Here is a 20,786-nt window from a genome sequence, read left to right on the forward strand (position 1 = left end):
AGCCTTTGGAATAGTTTGATACAACGACCGCTTGCTCAAGGAGATAAGAAGGGCATCTCGCGGCTACAGGTGAGTGCATTTCAAACCTCTTTAGGATTTGTTCCTGTCTTAATTATGATCTACAAGTTCAAGAACCAAAAGTAGGAAAGAGAGAACCACTTAAATCTACCCTTATCTAGGTGACTGTTCGTCAGGAACAATAATAATTTTTGGCCCCTAATCCATGAAGGGTAAAACTGCAGACTCCGTTCTGCCCTTTATGCCTGAATTTGACAAAAGAATCTAGCATATTAGTGTCTCTCAGTTGCTTTCCCAATTCTTTTGTTTAAATTAAGTGACAACTTATTTAAGGAGGATGTGCATGGAGATAAATAACATGCATTTTAACTATGAATAAGTTAGTATATTGTATTAATCAAGTGTTCCATGCTGTGCACTGTAAGGTGGGACAAGTTGCTCCATAAATGAAAGAAACCCTTCGAAGAACTCCCTTCTATGGATTATGACTATTGCCATAGAACTTCATTGCAAATCCTTGTCAAACAGTGAACTATTTGGAGATTTACGTTTTTGTTTGGCATGCATTAAAAGTTGGATAAGGAATTTATCAGTGAAATGATGTAATTAATTTGTTTGTTTCATTTGTGAAGTAGGATAATGGGCTATTTCTGTACCATCCATATCATGTTCCCAATAATTGCCTTTAAGTAATTTCTGACAAGTTTTTCATAGTTCCTTTGAGAGAGTATTGCTAACATACAAACTCAAATTTAATCCATAAGATTGATGACTACACTCTAAATCCGTGGTGCATTCACTTAATGAACAGTCAAAAGAGTTACCAATAGCCAAGCAGATTGTAGACAAGTTTGTGAATTATGGTTATCTAAGTAGCAGTCTCCATTTCAGTAAAAGCTACAAGCAGGAAGGCCAATTCTTTCTTCATAGGCTGTCTGTCACCTTTGCAAAATTGTATCTCCACTTCCAGACAAGTATCTGTGACGTCACAACACGACTCTACATTTGATTTTCAGGTTCTCATGGCAGCCATATCTTTGAGGAGAACAAAAGATAAAGGTTTCATTGGTCTGCCATCTAAAAGCATAGAGACCTTTTTTGTGGACCTCCATGAAGAAGAGCGCAGGGTCTATGATCAGATGGAAGAAGAGGCCAGGAACATTGTCAAAGACTACATTTCTGATGAAAGTGTTGTGAGAAACTATTCTACTGTTCTCAGCATACTTGTAAGACTCCGACAAATTTGCACGGATCTGGCGCTGTGCCCTGCAGACCTCAGAGCTCTACTTCCACCAAGCCAACTTGAAGGTATTCAGTCAGATTTAACTAAATTATTGATCTCCATTCTCTCAATCTCTAGAATTACTTTGGCATGATCGCACATAGTTTTTTGCATTTTCTTGTCTGTTTTGTTCCTATGGTACTCCTAATCTTTTCACAATTGTCACTCAGTTTGTACTGGTGTTTTTGCATTGTTAACTAAATGGCGCCTGCATGAACTTTCTCCTTTTTCATTCCATCTCTCTTTTGGATTCAGATCAAGTTGGTTTTGTCGAACAATATATTAAGCTCTCTTAGGTTCATTTTCTTTTACCTTGTTGATTGTGTCTAGCTACTATACATGTTCTTTGAATCAATTCTTCTGATGTGCTTTTGATGGATGCTAACCAAATCCATGCAGATGTGAAGAACAACCCAGCACTATTGCAAAAATTGCTTTCAGTGTTACAAGATGGAGAAGATTTCGACTGTCCAATCTGCATATCTCCACCCAGGGATATTGTAATTACGTGCTGTGCTCACATCTTTTGTGAGTCCTGCATCCTTAAAACGTTAAAACGAACTAAACCCTGCTGTCCAATGTGCCGCCACCCACTCTCTGAATCTGACCTCTTCAAAGCCCCTCCCGAGTCTTCTCAAATGACATCTGAAGGTTCATCTTCTCATCCATCATCCAAAGTTGCTGCTCTATTAAAACTTCTTTCCACATCCAGAGATGCAAGCCCGTCTTCCAAGTCAGTTATGTTCTCCCAATTCAGAAAAATGTTGCTTTTACTAGAAGAGCCGCTGAAAGAAGCCGGATTTAAGGTGATCCGCTTAGACGGAACGATGAATGCAAAAAGGAGGGCACAGGTGATAAAAGACTTTGGAGTCCCAGCACCGGAAGGGCCAACAATCTTGCTAGCAAGTCTAAAAGCTTCAAGTGCTGGAATAAATCTTACTGCTGCCTCAACTGTATACTTGTTGGAACCATGGTGGAATCCAGCGGTCGAGGAACAAGCAATGGACAGAGTCCATCGTATCGGCCAGAAGGAGGACGTCAAGATTGTGAGGCTGATCGCTAGAAATACCATAGAGGAGAGGATACTGCAACTACAAGAGAACAAAAGACTTCTGGCAAGGAAAGCTTTTGGTAGGAGGAGCCAGAAAGGTCAGAGAGAGATCAGCAGAGATGATCTCAGTGCGTTGATGAACTTGTGAGTCGTTCTTGCTGTCACCTGGCGATCACATTGCCGCCCAAGTGGATATATGCCCGCTTCATTTAGACGGCGATGACTGGATGGCCCCCGATGATATTTTTGCGTGTCCGACAGTCTTTAACTTGAAATCTTTCTAGTTTGTTTTGTCGTGTATATATGTTTATATGTAGGGCCAAAATTCAAGAATCATGGAAATTCTGATATATTTTTTGGTGAATGTGATTGCAATGGCCGGAGGTATGGAGGATGGATTACTGTACTGATCTTGCATGAGCTTTCATGTCACTGTTTCTAATTATAAATCACATATAAAACATTCTTGGCATTCGACGTTTGATCAGCTTTTAGTTCAACGGATTTGACTCTTCGGAGGAATGCTAATAAATAAAATAACTACATTGAAAGAAATGCAGAGTTGTTGACTTGTCTCAATTCAATTTGTAGCACAACGACTGGAAAATTTGGATTTGCTTCCCACTATACTTACATGCATTCGTAATATCATATAACTGCAATAATATGTATTAATATACACCTAAAATCATCCGTATGGACGAATTTAAAGTGAAAGTTTGAGGAGATTGAAAAATTATATTTATATATTTGGACTCGTCTTGTCAAATTATTGAGGCTCAATTAAAAGTTTGTTTGGTTGGAGTGGAAAATGAGTATATAAGAAAAGCGGAAATAAACAGAGGTATTATAAGAAAAAGTTTAGTATATGGTTAACGAGAATAGTTGGAGAGAAAGTTAAATTTGATGTATATTCAGAGTTCAATTTTATTTTCGTTTGAAATTGGATTGAAAACTGACGCATAACGCAAAAAAGAAAAAAAATTATAGATTTTATTTTTGTTTACTCAATTATTCATACATATATTTTTTTTCATTTGTTTTTACTTTTCCGCTAACTATAACACTCATACATAATCTTTGAAAAGATATAACCATACTAGTTGTTGTGGCACGTTGTTCCTATGTGCATATAATAAATAATCTTTCATGTTTTAAAATATATTATAAATAAGAGTAAAATATATAAACCAGTACAATAAAATAATAGAAAGAAAGCAAAACAATAATAATCAATTAATATAAATTTTAAAAAATTAAATAAGTTAGTCATTTTATCATGAAAGATATCTTTGACTTCACAAAAGATTGGCGCGGTAGCTTCATTAACCATCGTTTGTAAGTGTGGAAATGACTTTTCTTTTTATATTAATATAAATTAACTAGCCATTGTGGCATGTTGTTCATGCGGTGCATGTAATGGATAAATTTATTATATTCTTTAAAATATATTAGAAATAACAGCATAAATAAAATATATAAAAATCAGTACATTAGATTAAAAAAAAAACAAGAAGAATATCAATTAATATAAAATTTAAAAGGTTAAATAAGTTAGTTCTTTTATCGATTGAAGGGCATTTTTGACTTCACAAAAAATTGATGCGACGATGTCACTAACTGTCATTTATAAGTATGGAGACCTTTTCTTTTTATATAATATAGATAAAAAAAAAATATTGCAATTCATGTTTTATGAATAAGTTTTAAAATTTAATTTTTACATTTTTTAGTACTTAAAATTATTTTCTATAGCGTATTTACTTATTTATTTTCTAGTACAAAATAAAGAGAAGTGCTAACGAATAAAATTTTTAAAAGAGTTTTTTTTTTAATTTATTTTGCTCTTATCATACAAGAAAAAATATTTAATATTTACTCTCCTCTTAGTCACCAAACGACTCAACGGCTCTCCCCTTCCCGTTGCATTTTCCTTTCCTTTCATTGACCAAACGAATCCAAAAACAATTGTCGACTTAATTATTTTTTTAAAAAAAATAAAAATTATGTACAATTTAAAAAAAAATACATAAAATTTGATGGGTGAGTATATAAAAAAATTAAAATTTATGTATAATTCTTAAAAGAATATACAAAATAAGGCCTCGTTGAAATATCAATATTAAATCTGGGACGAAATATTACTGAAGTATTCCCTATTATTATATAATTAGTCTAGTAGTATTATTCTTTTAAGTGGAGCCCACAAGGGTGTGGTCCCACTATTGAGTGGGCCCCTGTTGGATTGGCGCGACGAGAGCGCAAAATCGGGCAGCCGAGTATTTTTGAATATTTGGACTCATTTTAATTAGCGTTCCCTTCTGACCACTAACGTCCAGACGCGTGGCCTAATTATGCCCAAAATCTCCAACTGAAAATTGTGTTAATTAAAGAGTCCCCAACTGAATTTCAATTAGGGTTCATAAATACAAAATTGCATTGCCCATCAGTCAGACCTCAAGGTTATGGGTTTGAATGTTAGTGATGTGTCGAATATTATTTTATTTTAATAGTGGGTATTGTTTTATTTAATGGTAGTCGTTGATTAGATATAATTATTTTATATTGATTGTTAGTATATGACTGTTATAGTTGCCGGTTGTTGTTAGCTATAAATATTTGATATTAATGATTGTAACCGATTTACCTAAAAATAACAGCTCATCGGTTTCACTTATAGTAAAAAACAATTACATTTCTCTCTTCCAAGTATAAAAATAGTAAAAAATTACGTCATTTTATCTAAAAGTGTAACAATACGGTCATTTTACTATACTGATACTGATAACAATTTGGACTGACTCGAATAAGGTTGTGCTCCAAGTACTAGGACTGCTCTAACAATGTCCTAGGTATTGACCTTGTTAAAATATTTTTCAAACAGTCATATATCTATTTGTTTGATTGCAACCCTCAAATAAACTCAGGTGTTCCTCTGTAGAAACTACTTCGCACCGCATTTATGAACGACTGCGTCTCATCAAGATAACATTTCAATAATTGTAAATTGGCACGAGTGAAGTAAGTTAATTCATTTAGTTTTTCAAGCAACTCCAGTACTATAAGTGAGTTCAAAATATAATATTTGATCAATATTTCTTCGTAACTACAATTTTCAGTACGAAATGATTATTCTATCTTTACACTTGGTCTTAGATCGGAGCAAATTATTTTCTAAAACAAAGAGTCCAGCTTTTATCTTGACCATAAATCTTATCTAAACTACAATTATCTTATTCCAACAAGATCATATCGTCATTGACATGTAACTTTTATATATAAATTGTCTTTTTATTTCTAAAATTATAACATATTTATCTGTAAAATACACATTATGACCCAAAAATTCTCAAACTCAAGCATGTATCAAAACATAAAACGACAAACATTTCAGCTTTTGAGATAATTTCATCTTTACTTCCACGAAAAAAAAAAAAAAAAAGATTAAACCAACATACATGATATTTGGTCATTTTCAGTATTTTTAGGGTCTGAAAACTCAAATAAGGAAAGCTTTTGAGTAAAAATAGGATAAGAAAGATTTTGGGGAATCGAAGAAGTAATAATAACAATAAGCCAAACACACAACTGTCCCGTTCTTGGTTTGGTAGCTAATGGGTTTTTCTTGATACATCAAACACTCTTGCAATGGAAACAGACACAATTGATAATATTAAAAAACCAAAAGAAAACAAGAAACAGAGAGAGAGAGAGAGTTGATTCGTTGAACTGAAGCTTCTGTACACCCGTTTTCTACGTGCCCATTTCTTAGTATTTCAGTCTTGTTAGAACTCGTAAATCCCATTATGCATCTCTATATATATGTTAACGAAATCCTAAAGTAATCTCTTTCATATTTCTTAACAGATTCCAGAGAGAGAGAGAATACCTATCGTTACTTTTTTTTCTTCAACATATATTCTTCTCAGAATTTCACTCATTCGGCACCATAACTTTTCTCTGAATTTCTACTTGAATTTGATCCCTATCCACAATTCCTACTGATATCCGATTATAAGTAGCATAGAAACCGATTCTCTTCGCTTTTTCCTATCAGCCCATCAAATTTTTTTCAAGAAACAGTTCATCTTGATTTTCCGGGTTCCATCAAGATTCCGTTGTTGTTGTTCTTATCTGGTCTCTGATATTGGAGAAAAGGGTTTGTGAAATTGAATTGAGTTTTCAACATGGCGACCACTCCTGTTAGTCTTGACAAATGGAGGGAGTATTTCCGGGGTGCGAATTCTGACATCTTTGATATCATCGAGCACGCGGTGATGGTTGCTGCTTGTGATTGCCCCTACGACTTCAAACTGAAGAGGGATCGGATTGCTGAGATGCTGTTCACTTGCAAATTCACCAAGTGTTTCGGCTGTGACAGAGTTGAATTGGCTGTCCCAAATCCTGACGGTGTGGAGAAAAGAGATGACGGCGATGATAAGTACAGAAGTGAGATTGAGGCTGGGGGAAGTAAAGACACAAAAGAGAGTAAAGTGAATGACGATGATCATCATACAGAGATTGTGGTGATGGATGTGAATCAGATTACCAACAATAGTTATGGAGATGTTGACGCACTGACTGATGAGATTGAGGAGTCCTCTCAGATTTTGGATGAAGTTTTTAGGATCAAAGCAATTATTGACAACAGACAAGAAGAGGTTTGGTTTGGATCCTTACTTGAACTGGGATGATGAATTTGTCGATTTTCGTCTGATGGGGTTCTTTTATTTGCTTTGTTTTATGTTCTTGTGAATGAGTTTGAAGTTCTTTGCTTGCTTTTGGATTGGTTTAGTTGGTTGCCTTTTGGTGTTTAGGACAATATTGCTTGGTTTAGAACTTGAAGGTGGTGTGTTGGTATCGGTTTCTTGAGGTTTTTTAACAATTGCGTTCGTCGGTTGAGGCATTTGTATATGAACACAATGTGATGTCTCCGTTCTGAGTTTTTTGTAATCTTATTCCTGTTTTCTTGTTTAGTTTTTCATGGAGTGTTGTGGTTTTGATTATTGCTTCATTGTTTGTTCTTGACAGTCTTGTGAGTTGCTGATTGATTCACTGAGGCGGCTCCAGCTTATGACTTTGTCCGTGGAGATTCTGAAGGTTCGATAAACATTCCAGCTCTTTGTAGATCGTTTTCGTCTGTTGTTTTAGGAGCAGTTTCTGATAGCCATTCTCAACTAATTTTGTTTCTGCTTCAGGATACGGAAATTGGGAAATCTGTTAATGCTATGCGGAAGCATGGATCAAAGGAAATTCGGAGTCTTGTTAGGACATTGATTGAGTATGTACTCTCGTATTATCATAGCTCTGTACTCGTTCTTAGAGGCTGAAGTAAAATCAAAGTGGTTTGTTCATCGGAAAACTCTGTGATATCAGTATATATGCAACCGTCACATTGTTGAGTTACTGCAGGCCGTTTTCTCTTAGGTTTATATTATGTTGCCCTGAAAAGAAAGATTCTGTTGCTGACGGTCTGATCCTTTTCTCTGAAATGCAGGAATTGGAAATCTGTGGTTGATGCATGGGTTGATGCTACTACAGCCATTGCAGGTACTTTACTCAAACTCCTTTTTACCAAGCTCGGATTCTAAATTCGCTGTCTATCTGAATTGAGGATTAATGCATTTTTCACGCCTTAAAGCTGTGGAAGTTACAACAGAATCTGTAAGAACATCTGTTGTCGAAGAAGAGCAAGGGCTACCATCTCCTCCACTCGATGAAGGAGCCTTCTTTTCCCCTCCCACCAACATGGAGCTCTCAAAGGTGTTATATCTTGTCTTTCTTGATTAGAAAGTCTCGATTCCGCATGTTTTCATTTATAGTCTGACTTGTCGTTTGCTATCTGGCGTTCCTCGATCGTGATTCACAAAGTTCTTTGATGGCATGGATGATGACGGAAGTGAGTATTCTTTTTTCTTTTCCTGCTTTTGCTGTATTGTTCTTTCCTAGAAATCATGGTTTTTGATTCAGACATTGTTTCAGATCCTCGGGACAACAGGGCACTCAACAAGAACCAAGAAAAACAGAAGTTTGAGAGTCCCAGTGATTCGAGCACTCATCCAAAGGACCAGAAGTCTGAACAGAAGACAAATCAGGAATCAATCTTGAAGAAACAAGCCCCTCCCTGTAAGCCGAACAGGCTTCCTACCGATGAATCGGCCACCAGGAGACCTAAACCGGCTCTGCAACCAAAGTCTAACAACGAGACAATGATCCAGCAAAAAGGCACAAAGCCAAAGAAACCGAGCCCTCATCAACAAGAGGTGAGAATTGAGTACAGAAGCATCTTTCTGAACTTGAACTAATTTGACAATTATCTTACTGCTATAATAAGTTGCCGTTTATCAGAATTTTGACTGCAACAATGAGGCTTCAATTAAGATAAAATTAGAGGCTGCTAAGAGGAAGCTGCACGAGCGCTATCAAGAAGTCGAAAAGGGTCAGCTTTAAGTTCGCATTTCTCATTCTTATCCACGACGATTACAATGTTGGTCTCATTGGACTTCTTACACTTCAACAGCCAAGAAGCGGAGAACCATACAAGTGGTCGAGCTGCACGATCTCCCAAAGCAGACCACTGCACAGAGGAATCAGCCAATGCGTCCTGGCAACCAGCACAGGCAATTGGCCAATGGGCGATGGTAGATTCTGCCAACCACTGACGTAGTATTAACAAATCGTCGAGTTTCTTCCACCTCAACAAGTAAATGCGAGTAGAACGATTTCACTAACTTGCAGACAATTCATGGCCAAAGCCCGCTTGAGAACTGAAGATTCCAATATACCGTGTAGATCAGCTGATGTAGTATAGACATTGGTAGTTTTCTTGAACATGCGATGTGTTGCTATGGGCACTAAAATTTTGTCCACCAAGTTACTGATTCTTGTCTGATCAACGTTGTGTCATCATCTCATATCCATTCCTAGAAAATTAGTAACCGATAACGAGGGATATCCCATTTTATAAACAGGACCCCTCTCCCAATCGGGGAAACTTGTAATATTTTAGTTTCATATTGTTTTTGCATAGATTTAAAGTAAAATTATTGGATATTTTGAGTTCAAGTGCAACGTGGGGATCCTCTACTGCATGAAATCGACCAATTCTTGTCATCATCTCTGAATTATTCTTGACCAGACCTCCTCCCTTTCTCAAAATTGGCGTAATTATACTTTTAATTCTATTATCTAGATAAACAAGTTCAACATTTTTTATTTTTAGTTTTACGTAGATTTTAAAATAATTACAAAATCGAAAACCTCTTAGCCTTATATTTTATGAGATTTTAAAATTAATTTTAAAATTAAAAAAACTCGACATATATACTCTCATAAATCTTGTAAAGCATAGGACTAAATGTGTTGAGTTTTATCAGTTTCTCGACCATTTTGAAAATCTTATAAAGCAGAGTCCTTTTCAATTTTGGGACCATTTTAAAAGTTTGGTATAATAGAGAACCAAATATATTGAAATTGCTATCCTATGGAATTAAATGTGCTCAAAATTGAACGCACAAAAAAAAAATAATAATAAAATTATAATTTTGGTAGGTAAAGAATATCTATTATTATTGGATTGGATAGAGATATATGGTAACATATATCTACTCAAAAAATGTAGCTTTATTCAATTATTCAAGAATATTTTGGTATTTTCTTCTTTTCTTGAAAAAAACAAAAAGCTATCGTGTTTTTTGGACTACTTTTCTCTTATTACAAACAATTATCATTTTTTCCTAAAAGAAATTAAGGGGCATTTAACTCGGAATAAAATGTCTTTTTTAATTACATAATGTACATTTGTACAAAACAAAATGATGAAAAATTATTAGATAATAATTAATGATAACGGTTTCCTAATCCATATGGTGAAAGTTGTAAGAATAAGTTGAAAAATTCTTACTTTTTGACTAAACTTATAACAAGAGATAATATTTGCTTCATGTTTGGATCTTATGGATACATTCATATAAATTTCTGTAATATCTTATAAGTTTTCAAATTATTTTAAATAATTCATTGAAAAATCTTTTTGGGTACCATATATGTTGGTTGAAACTCAAGTAATTAAAGGAATATAATAGTTTTTTTTTTCGGAATAATGTTTAGGTATACATCCACACAAGTTTTCAAGAATTGTATTGAAACCATGGTTGGTTCTTGTATCCTAATTTGCTTGTTAGCAGACAATATGTTTTTCTATGTTTTATCTAAGAAAACACTTGAAAAAGTAAAAAGATACCAACTCAAATTTAATTTGTAGCTTGGAATGGAAATATATTCTTTTGTAGTGGCTTTGGGCAATAAATTATAGAATCTTTGACTCTCTTTTGTTGCCAACTTTCCATATGAGATTGTAAAGGATGATAAGGATATATATATCCCTCCTACTCTAATTGATTCTCTTCAACAAAGAACTAGCTATGGACGATGCCAATCTTCAATCCCATTGGTAAACTCACACACACATGCACACATTGGTTTGTGTGATTTGAAAAGTAAAATACTTTTTAATATTCAATGTTCAAATGTTGAGAAATTCCTCATATTATGTCAGCATATTATTAAATATAGGGTTTACGCATTACATCTTTTATATTATAAATTTGGTGTCTCACGGCCCTTTATAAGTTGATCAAGAATCTCACAGTAGACCAATTTGAGAATTCTCTCAATCTCTCTAGCTTTCCCTCTCTCTCTAAGAAAATAACAATTTTAAAATCCGATCTTCCAACTTCATGGCTAAGTTGGGGTCCAAAAGATTGAATGATTTGACTTGTGCATGTGGGTGCGAGACATTTACATATATAGGGTTTTGCCGACATCAAGGAAGCACTTGGTTCATTAATAATAACATCAATAAATAAAGGAAATTGCTTTGCAATAAATATCTTGATTGCTTTAATTAGTTATCATGCAAGATATGGTAATTGGCAATTAATGGCATATGATATAGAGAATGATTTGCCCCCACCCCCATCTCATTACAATGAAGACCACATGGCCTACTCACTCATACACCTAAACCCTCTTCACCACCTCACAGCTTTCTCTCGTAATACGTCGATGGTGTGTAGTGAAATACATGATGGGATGGCGTAAACACAAACAAGACCACAAAATTATAAGAACCATATCTCTTACAACCAAACATACAACATTAACTCTTCCCCCCTGGAAACTAGTTGATAGTTTTTTAACCTCTCGTAGTCGTCGCAGAAATACAACCAATCCAATACATAATATCAGAATTTTCAATTACATAGGAAAAACATCAGATAAAGGGGGCGGCGGACAGCTGCAAATGACTATTCATCTTACATGTGCTCCATGTCTTCCTCTTCCTCCTCGTACTCACCTTCATCATCAGCAGTTGCATCCTGGTACTGCTGGTACTCAGATACAAGATCGTTCATATTGCTCTCAGCCTCTGTGAACTCCATCTCGTCCATACCTTCACCTGTATACCAGTGTAAGAAAGCCTTCCTCCTAAACATAGCAGTGAACTGCTCACTCACTCTCCTGAACATTTCCTGGATGGAAGTCGAGTTCCCAATGAAGGTTGATGCCATCGACAGACCTCTTGGTGGGATGTCGCAAACACTTGATTTCACATTGTTGGGGATCCACTCTACAAAGTAAGAAGAGTTCTTGTTTTGAACATTGATCATCTGTTCATCTACTTCCTTGGTGCTCATTTTGCCCCTGAACATGGCTGAGGCAGTGAGGTACCGTCCATGGCGTGGATCAGCAGCACACATCATGTTCTTGGCATCCCACATTTGTTGGGTAAGCTCTGGAACAGTCAAAGCACGGTACTGCTGGGAACCACGAGATGTGAGAGGAGCAAACCCCACCATGAAAAAGTGCAAACGGGGGAACGGGATGAGGTTAACAGCAAGCTTTCGCAGGTCTGAGTTAAGTTGACCAGGGAATCGAAGGCAGCAGGTAACTCCACTCATAGTTGCAGAAATTAAGTGGTTTAGATCACCAACTGCATCAAACAGAAAAACAAAGCTGTAAGCAAGTAATCTTTTTGTCATCAGCATATGTAGGGGTTACTGATTAGTAAGTACAAGAAAAGCTACTTGACGACCCTATTATATCCAATGAACAAGGCTTGTGAAATTACCAATTCTAGACAAATATAAACTCAACGAGGTAAAATACAACCTAAAAAATAAGCTTCCTGGTCATGTAAGAAAAAGGATTTGGTAATAGGTATACGTTCAAACCAGAAAATAGCTATAACAAGACTAATAGAATAACAGAGGAAGACTACTAGCTAATCATGAAGACCTTGAGAGAGCAAATTGAAAAAATAGACATAAAAAGGTTTCCCCATGGGTAATGGACACACAAAATTTTGTGTTAAGTGCCATATTCAAAATGAAAGTGAAGACATGCAAACAATTATGGGCCAAAGCTATTATAAATTAAAACAAACATATACCAACACCAAAGACCCACGTATTTGAATATCATAAATAAAAACTGAGCATGAATGCTTAGTCATAAATTCACAACTACCAATCTATAGCAATGGAAAGATTAAATTTTAAACATCCAGAAACAACTGTTCACCTCAGAACCATCTGAAACGAATAGGAAGGCGAAAACATGAATGGGGTATCAGTGACATATATACTCACAGCTAGGAGTGGTAAGTTTGAGCGTCCTGAAACAAATATCATACAGAGCTTCATTGTCAAGCACCATGCATTCATCAGCATTCTCAACAAGCTGATGCACTGAAAGTGTGGCGTTATAAGGCTCAACCACTGTATCGGAAACCTTAGGTGATGGGAACACAGAAAAGGTCAACATCATCCTATCAGGGTATTCTTCTCTGATCTTTGAGATCAGCAAGGTGCCCATCCCAGAACCAGTTCCTCCACCAAGAGAGTGGCACACCTGGAAACCTAGAAAAATAGGCAGGACTTCAGACAAGCGAGAACAACATGCTCAAAAATAGACACTCCGGCCAATCCATAATAGAACTTCAGAAGTTGCAAAGTTCAAAATGTAATCTAACGGGAAAGTATAATGACCTCTTAAATTGAGGTAGAAAACTAATATGATCCAAAACTTATATTTGATGCAAATTACCTTGAAGGCAGTCACAATTCTCAGCCTCCTTCCTAACAACATCAAGAACTGAGTCAATCAGCTCAGCACCTTCAGTATAGTGCCCTTTGGCCCAGTTGTTTCCAGCACCAGACTGGCCAAAAACAAAATTATCGGGCCTGAAGATCTGACCATATGGACCAGTGCGGACACTGTCCATGGTTCCAGGCTCCAGATCCATGAGCACTGCACGAGGCACAAATCTGCCACATGATGCCTCATTGTAGTAGACATTGACACGCTCCAATTGCAAATCTGATGTGCCAACATAACGTCCAGTTGGATCTATGCCATGCTCATCACAGACAACCTCCCAAAACTTTGAGCCAATCTGGTTGCCACATTGGCCTCCCTGAACGTGAAGGATTTCTCTCATTTTTCCTGTAATTTGAAAAATATATAAAAAGTCATTAATTAAAAGACATAGAAAGAGTTCTCACGTAAAATCTGTGATGCAGCCAAATCAAATATAATCAACAGATAATCGGGAAGAACAAAAAAAAAAGGATCAACATTTCGAGAAACTAAGTCAGCATAACATCAGATTACAACACCTGAATCAAAATTAGATTTTTTCATAGATCTCACAGTAGATGAAGATTCTAACAATTCACATCAAATATAAAAAACAAAAAGAAGATAAATTACAGATCTAAATCGGATCTGCAGATTACCAAAGCACTCTTCAAATTTAGACATATCACAACCATATTTAGGCAATGCAATACAAAATCACCTCGGAAATGAAGGAAAAGATATTTAAACTTTCAAAAAATTAGAAACACATCATAAACATCTCGATCTACCAACATTTGCATATTTAACCGACAAGATCTACCAACATTACCACACTCCAAAGAGGAAAAACTCCTAAGTCAAATTAAAACAGAATCCGGACGTAGCTTCCACCAAATCCCAAAACAACGTCAGCAACATCCACAAAAGCACCAAAAGTTAAGAAAAATTAAGAATACGCAAATGCAACAAAGAGATCCAAACATTCCTTTTCCAAAAAAAGAGAAAATTACCTTCGAATTTGGACAGAAAACGGGGAAATTGGAGAGCCGATCGAGTGGATTATCTACTCGACCGATTCGACTGAGGCAGCGTGCGAGAAAATATCAGCCCTAAAGAGGGATTTTTATATGAGTGGAAAGAAAGATCGACGGCTCACACTGCTTCCCTCCTATTTCTTGTATGCTATTTCCTGCCCTTCGATTGCAACAACGGATGGTTCAGATGGGATCCGGACAACGGGAAATAGTGAGATTTTGATATTTAGTTTTTCCGAAACCGGGAGATGTGTTTAGAATGACTGATTTGCCCTTCTCCAAAGACTACCATACCCTTTGCCCAACCTCAACAAAATAAGTCTAGGGAATGTCTCCCAAATTTTGGGTGATATTCATTTTTGTCCCTGGCTTTTTAAATTAATTATAAAATCATCTCTATCTTTTTAATTAATTTCAAATTAGTCCCTCTAAGAAATTTTCGACATTAATTTCTGACCAAATTATATTTGTCTGAATTACCCTTATAAAAATTTTACATTGATAAATTCGTTCCTAATTGTACTGGATGTTGTGACGGCCAACATAATCGTTACAATAATTGACGGAATGCAAAAATTGACTTTGGAACTCTTTTTGGAATGACCGTTTTGAATTTATTAGACCAATTTTTGGAACGGACTTTGGAGCGATTTTTGTTTCAATTTTGTGTATTATTTTTTTAAACGGAGATATACTAGTGTTTGTATTTCATTTTGATATGGTTTTTGAAACGGTTCTTTGAAATTATTAGAACGCCTTTACGATTTGATCTAGGTTTTGTGATAATAAAGTTTATTCCTAAAATCATTGCAGAAGCCGTTACAAATGTAGTACATTTTTATATAATTTATTTATATTTAACTTATTATAATATTTATTCTCACAATAAGTTTTTTGAACTTTTTTAGTTATAAATTTTTTGATGAATTTGTTAAATATGAAATACTATATAATTTATCTGACAAGAAAATAGTAACAATATAATTAATAAAATTAAAGTAGTATTTAAAAATTGTATTCGTAATATACATACAAATTTAAATTTAAAACAAAATAACAAAAATAAACCATCCTAATCTAGATCATGCTCCCCATTGACATCACACCGTTTTCTTCCTCGTCGTCGGGCGCCGAAGGATCAGCCAGAGGCTGGGACTACTGGGGCGACGGAGGGCCAGACCAGGTGGTTGGGCCTGAAAAAATAATAACTATAAAATGTATTATATAATGTATAAAATTATATTTTTGCTAATATATTATAAAATATTATTATAAATTAACACGAATTGCATAAAATTACACAAATTAACAAATATTACACATATTTTCTTAAATTAACATAAACCATATAAAAATTACACAAATTTCACATATTCAAAATTCACACAAATTACATAAAATTACACATATTCAAAAAATTAAATAAACTACACATATTTTCATAAATTACATAAAAATAAATCCCATTCTTTTCTATTATTCATAAGATTATAGAAAAATTAAAATAAATTTCAGAAAATACACAAATATATATTTCGAAAATTACTGAAAATATTACAAAAATATTTTTAGAAAAAATTCAAAAATTTCAGAAAAATAAATTTAAGAAATTTTCAGAATTTCTTTCAAAAATTACACATATTTTCTTAAATAAACACAAATTGCACATATTCATTTTACACAAATTATATCAAAATTATACAAATTATACATATTTTCAGAAATTACATAAAATTAAATCTCAACTTTTTCCTAATATTCATATGATTACAGAAAAGTTAAAATAAATTTCAGAAAAATTAGAATAAGTTCCAAAAATTTCCAAAAAACATTTAGAAAATTTTCAAAAATTTTAGAAATTCTTTTCAAAAAAATTTCATGAAATATAAACTTTTAGAATTATTTTCAGAAAATAGATATTTTAAGAAACTGTTATTTTCAAAAAATAATGATAAATAACTTTTATCATCAAAGTATTATAAAAATAATTAACACTAAACAACATTCAATTGACAAAAGAAGACATACGATTAAGTTTTGAACTAATTTGGTAAATGAATGTCGGGATATTATATCCGGAACACAAGGGTAGTTTTTCAATTCAGTGCACCTTTGAATTAGGCCATGCGATTTTAGTTCAGGCCGACAAATGTGATCAACTGAACATAGTCTCATATGTGTTTAAATTTGACATAAATCTGGTGTATAAAATTTAAAATAGCGTACTTGAAAACATAAGTTATAAAATTTAAAAATATATTGGAACGATTTTTTACACAATTTTTTTATATTAACATATTGGAACGAATTTTGAAACGACCATTTGAAAATTGAATTTTCCCCAAAGTTTGTTAGAATTTTCCGCTATATGAATAAATTCTATTCGATTTTTGGAACAGTTTTGTATAGTGGCCGTTCCAAAATTTCAATTTCCATCCACATTTTGAGTCGGCACCAAAATAGATCTGCCAAATATTGTAAATTTTTGGAACGATCCTTGTAACATATTTGTTATTTTTTGCCATTTTAAATATTATTTTTTATTTTTTAAAAAAGTAAAAATTTATTCATAAAATATTATAAACTTAAATATTTCAGAAGATATCATATAATTGGAATGGCTTATGGACTGCTTTAATTGTATTATGTTTTGTAACAACTTTATATTCGATTCTTAGAATGAACGTTCCTTTTTTTTTTTTTTTTTTCAGTGCGTTACAACGCCAACACGTCAATTTCAAAAGTCATAGTAAATTTATAGCGGTAAAAAAATTGTACCAGTGTTTTTAACGGCCACGACAATTATATATTTGGAACGACCTTCTAACCAGATTATGGAACGATGAGTTTTCATCAAAAGAGAAGCCGTTCCAAATTTTTATAGCACTTTCAAAAGCCATTCCAAATTCTTCTGACAAAAAAAGTGACGACAACAATTATTTTTTGTTCCAAAGTTGCTACAAGTCCATTCCGAAGTTGTTGGTATGGCCTCCAACACTGATTGCACTAAGCATAATTCGAACTCTTGGATTGTAAACACTAGAGCTACCAGACACATGTGCAGGGATGCAACAATGCTTCACTCTCTAATTCCTATACACCCTGCTCCCATCATTTACTTACCTAATGGCAACACTACCACTGCCACACATACTGGAACTGCACAATTGAAATGTTGCAGCTCGTATTCATGGATGATTGTTCATTCATCTGTCGATCTCCTCCTCTGTCTTCCAAACTTTCACCACACAAGTCACTCACGATGCAAATGTATCGCATATTTTTTTGGGTAAATGTAAGTTTCATTAATAAAAAGGTACATGCGTACAGTACAACAGTCAAATATCGATTCCTCCCATAACAGGCTATGGGATATGCCATAGTTCATATAATGCAGAAGTACTAATAGAGTGTGATAAATTAGCACTAATGAATCTCTGTCTAACGTCGTCTACTATGATGGCAGCAATGGTGTTCGGTGGTCGATCAACATGCTGAAAGCGACGCAAGTTCCGCTCTCTCCAGATATGATAGACACATACAACGAGTAGTGCACGGTAGGATAAATTAATTATATGTTTCCCTCTCCACTTCCTAGTAGCCCACTCCACATCTAAGGCCCAGTCTCAGTTCGGCCATGTGAATCGAACATCCTGTCTCACAGCTATGAGGCATCGTCTGGCATAACGACATCGAAGAAATAAGTGTGTATGTGATTCTATTACGCCTTCATCACAAGAAACACAGATGCCAAGATAAGACAACCAGAATTTATCTATCGTGGATAATTTTCCTAATATAACGAGAGCTATGGCATTGCTTCACTGCTGCTTGATGCTTATCACTTCCTATGAGAATTTTGATAGTTTTTACAGTCAAGATCTAATTTTGTTGCAACTCAAAATTTATTTTACTTGAAGGAATAAATTTAAGTAAATTTTAAATCTCCATATCAATTTATTTTGTTTACTTTATAAAAAAATAAAAAAAAAAACCATAACATCCTTTACATAATAAATAGAGGGAATATAAAATCTATATAATTTAATATTATTATTTTAAAAAAAATAGTGATTAAACATTCTTAATGTTATATCATTTTTAATTTTAGTTGAAATATAATAATTTTGCATAAAGATTAATTTTTTTAAAAAAAATTGTCTGATTTTTTATAACAATATAGGAAAAATAAAAATGATAAATTTTGAGGGTACAAAATTATTTAATTAATCCTATCATTTTTTTATCTATTTCATGATTTATCGCAAGATTAAAAATAATTTTAAATAAATAATTAGAATTTATAAAATACTTTAAAAACTCAATTTAAAATTTCCTCCAAACTCGCATAGTAGGGGCACGCGGGTCTTTTCCCCAACAACTAGCCAAGGACGAAAAGGTAAATATGTATTGCAATATCCCCAAGCTGAGCAATCATTGCAGATTTTTTATTACGCAAACATACTTGAATTTACCTTTTAGTCCTTAGAGGATCCTGTCAAAGTGAAAGCTTCACACCGCAACAAGCATGCACCAGCAGATGGATTTGTGTACCCCACGCTCCGATGCTATTGGTGTCTGGGTACCACAGCAGAAGTAGGCGAGTGAAGCCGGCTGATAACTGTTGTCCAGGCATAAACCGGCAGCTCATATGAGAGACAATTGTCTTCATGTGGCCTGTCCACAAATTTAATTTTTTTAAAGGGATAATTAGACATTCTTATTATATATAAATTTTATATAATTTAAAAAATTATATTTAGTACGAATGCTTTTATATAATAAATAATTTTTTTAAGTAAAAATTCAGTCCAATTTGCTAGTATTAAATAAAAAAATAAGATAAAAACTCATATTATTGACTTATTACAGGGTAAATAAATTTTTTTTATGATCAAATTACCCTTATACATCTTCGCACGTTAATAAGTGTGAGGAGATATATTTTGACCATTATAAGGGTATTTTAGTCAATAAAAATATGGTCAATTGAGAATAAATATTCAGTTTTTTTTGTTAATATCGATAAATTCATTTAATTTTGATTAATTTATTAGACAAAAGCAAACCTCAAGAGTAATGGATATTAGTTTTCAAATCACAATAAATCTACGTGTAAATACATAAAATCTTAGGGAATGAGAGTGTAATTATCTCTTTCTTCAAATATAAAATACCATAAATTACAACGAACTCTTTAAAAATTTAATATACTATGAATATTTTTTTATTATTTAAAATATCATCAATACCCCTAATATCCATAAAAAAATTAAGAAAATTTTAAAAAATAAATAAAATTATAATTCATGGTCAACAAGAACAGTTTAGTCAATTCACCATAAAAAATGAATAAAAATCTAAATTATTCAATGATCGTTAAAATCATAATATATTGATAATTTTTGGAAGGTTGTTGTAATTTTCCTATAAAATAATCAAGTTATTAAATATTGTCTTTAAATTTTTTCCAAAAAAATGATCTTGATAACGGGTCGGATTAATTGGGGACCCGACCCACTCCGTTTTGAGCTCATTTATTTTTAATGATGTAATTATGAGATGATAGATTAAAGTACGATAAAAGATGGGATATGTAATAATACGATAGAGGGAAAAATTGTTTACTTCATTGGTCCGATTGGATGAGTAAATTCAATTTACAACTCTTGAGGTTAATTTAAAGGGATAATTATACTCTTTTTTTTTTTATAAAATTTGATATAATTATACGTAAATTTCTTATAATTTGAGAAATTACACTATCACTCCTGATGTTTACTGGCATTTAATAAATAAGTCTCTCTGTTAATAAAAATTTATCGAATTTGCTGATATTAACAAAACAAATCAGAAAAGAAATCTGTATCAACCCCTGATTGACTTATTGCACGTCAAATAAATCTTTTTATGATCAAATTATCCTCATATATCTTCATGAGTTAATGCATGTGAGGAGTTATACTTTCGTTTTTATAAGGGTAGTTCAGTTCAAAAAAAATTATTTGAACTGCAATAAATCAGTAATCAGTCAATCGATGGTAAATATCTATTTTTATTCAATTTTTTTTTATTAATATCAGCAATTCGATGAATTTTGACTAATGGGGTACTTATTTGTTGGACAGAAGCAAACCTCAGAGGTGCTAGATGTAATTTTTTCAAACCACAAGGAGTCTAAGTATAATTATATCAAACCTCAGGGGAGGGAAGCGTAATTATTCCCAAGTTAAAATATACGAATACTTATAGTCTT

The 20,786-nt window shown here is 33.5% G+C and overlaps 3 protein-coding genes across 4 annotated transcripts; 2 read left to right on the forward strand and 1 right to left on the reverse strand.

Moving 5' to 3' along the window:
* LOC105162687 (putative SWI/SNF-related matrix-associated actin-dependent regulator of chromatin subfamily A member 3-like 1) lies at positions 7-2,812 on the forward strand. The gene is made up of 3 exons (XM_020694140.1): positions 7-69; positions 1,035-1,326; positions 1,700-2,812. The coding sequence occupies exons 2-3, from the start codon at positions 1,041-1,043 to the stop codon at positions 2,497-2,499; spliced, it is 1,086 nt and encodes a 361-aa protein (XP_020549799.1). The 5' UTR covers positions 7-69; positions 1,035-1,040; the 3' UTR covers positions 2,500-2,812.
* Positions 6,063-9,404, forward strand: LOC105162688 (probable mediator of RNA polymerase II transcription subunit 26b). Its single transcript, XM_011080777.2, has 9 exons — positions 6,063-7,012; positions 7,383-7,451; positions 7,550-7,632; positions 7,849-7,901; positions 7,993-8,114; positions 8,223-8,250; positions 8,334-8,614; positions 8,700-8,790; positions 8,872-9,404. The coding sequence occupies exons 1-9, from the start codon at positions 6,539-6,541 to the stop codon at positions 8,994-8,996; spliced, it is 1,326 nt and encodes a 441-aa protein (XP_011079079.1). The 5' UTR covers positions 6,063-6,538; the 3' UTR covers positions 8,997-9,404.
* LOC105162689 (tubulin beta-5 chain-like) lies at positions 11,282-14,657 on the reverse strand. 2 transcript variants are annotated; one of them, XM_011080778.2, is made up of 4 exons: positions 14,507-14,657; positions 13,461-13,859; positions 13,004-13,273; positions 11,282-12,345 (listed from the first exon to the last, which is right to left on the reverse strand). In XM_011080778.2, the coding sequence occupies exons 2-4, from the start codon at positions 13,852-13,854 to the stop codon at positions 11,669-11,671; spliced, it is 1,341 nt and encodes a 446-aa protein (XP_011079080.1). In that variant the 5' UTR covers positions 13,855-13,859; positions 14,507-14,657; the 3' UTR covers positions 11,282-11,668. The 2 variants fall into 2 exon arrangements, with proteins under 2 accessions (XP_011079080.1, XP_020549392.1); XM_020693733.1 differs by lacking the exon at positions 14,507-14,657 and having other exon boundaries at positions 13,461-13,861.

This window comes from Sesamum indicum, linkage group LG5, assembly GCF_000512975.1.
Source record: "Sesamum indicum cultivar Zhongzhi No. 13 linkage group LG5, S_indicum_v1.0, whole genome shotgun sequence".
Taxonomy (NCBI): domain Eukaryota; kingdom Viridiplantae; phylum Streptophyta; class Magnoliopsida; order Lamiales; family Pedaliaceae; genus Sesamum; species Sesamum indicum.

What these genes read in the sequence shown, in the direction of transcription:
- LOC105162687 (XM_020694140.1), top strand. Translation starts at nt 1,041, where the DNA reads ATGGCAGCCATATCTTTGAGGAGAACAAAAGATAAAGGTTTCATTGGT. An exon ending in TCCACCAAGCCAACTTGAAG is followed by an intron (nt 1,327 to 1,699) that starts GTATTCAGTCAG and finishes AAATCCATGCAG; the next exon opens with ATGTGAAGAACAACCCAGCA.
- LOC105162688 (XM_011080777.2), top strand. Translation starts at nt 6,539, where the DNA reads ATGGCGACCACTCCTGTTAGTCTTGACAAATGGAGGGAGTATTTCCGG. An exon ending in TTGACAACAGACAAGAAGAG is followed by an intron (nt 7,013 to 7,382) that starts GTTTGGTTTGGA and finishes TGTTCTTGACAG; the next exon opens with TCTTGTGAGTTGCTGATTGA. An exon ending in TGCTACTACAGCCATTGCAG is followed by an intron (nt 7,902 to 7,992) that starts GTACTTTACTCA and finishes CACGCCTTAAAG; the next exon opens with CTGTGGAAGTTACAACAGAA.
- LOC105162689 (XM_011080778.2), bottom strand. Translation starts at nt 13,854, where the DNA reads ATGAGAGAAATCCTTCACGTTCAGGGAGGCCAATGTGGCAACCAGATT. An exon ending in GAATTGTGACTGCCTTCAAG is followed by an intron (nt 13,274 to 13,460) that starts GTAATTTGCATC and finishes CTATTTTTCTAG; the next exon opens with GTTTCCAGGTGTGCCACTCT. An exon ending in CAAACTTACCACTCCTAGCT is followed by an intron (nt 12,346 to 13,003) that starts GTGAGTATATAT and finishes TGTTTGATGCAG; the next exon opens with TTGGTGATCTAAACCACTTA.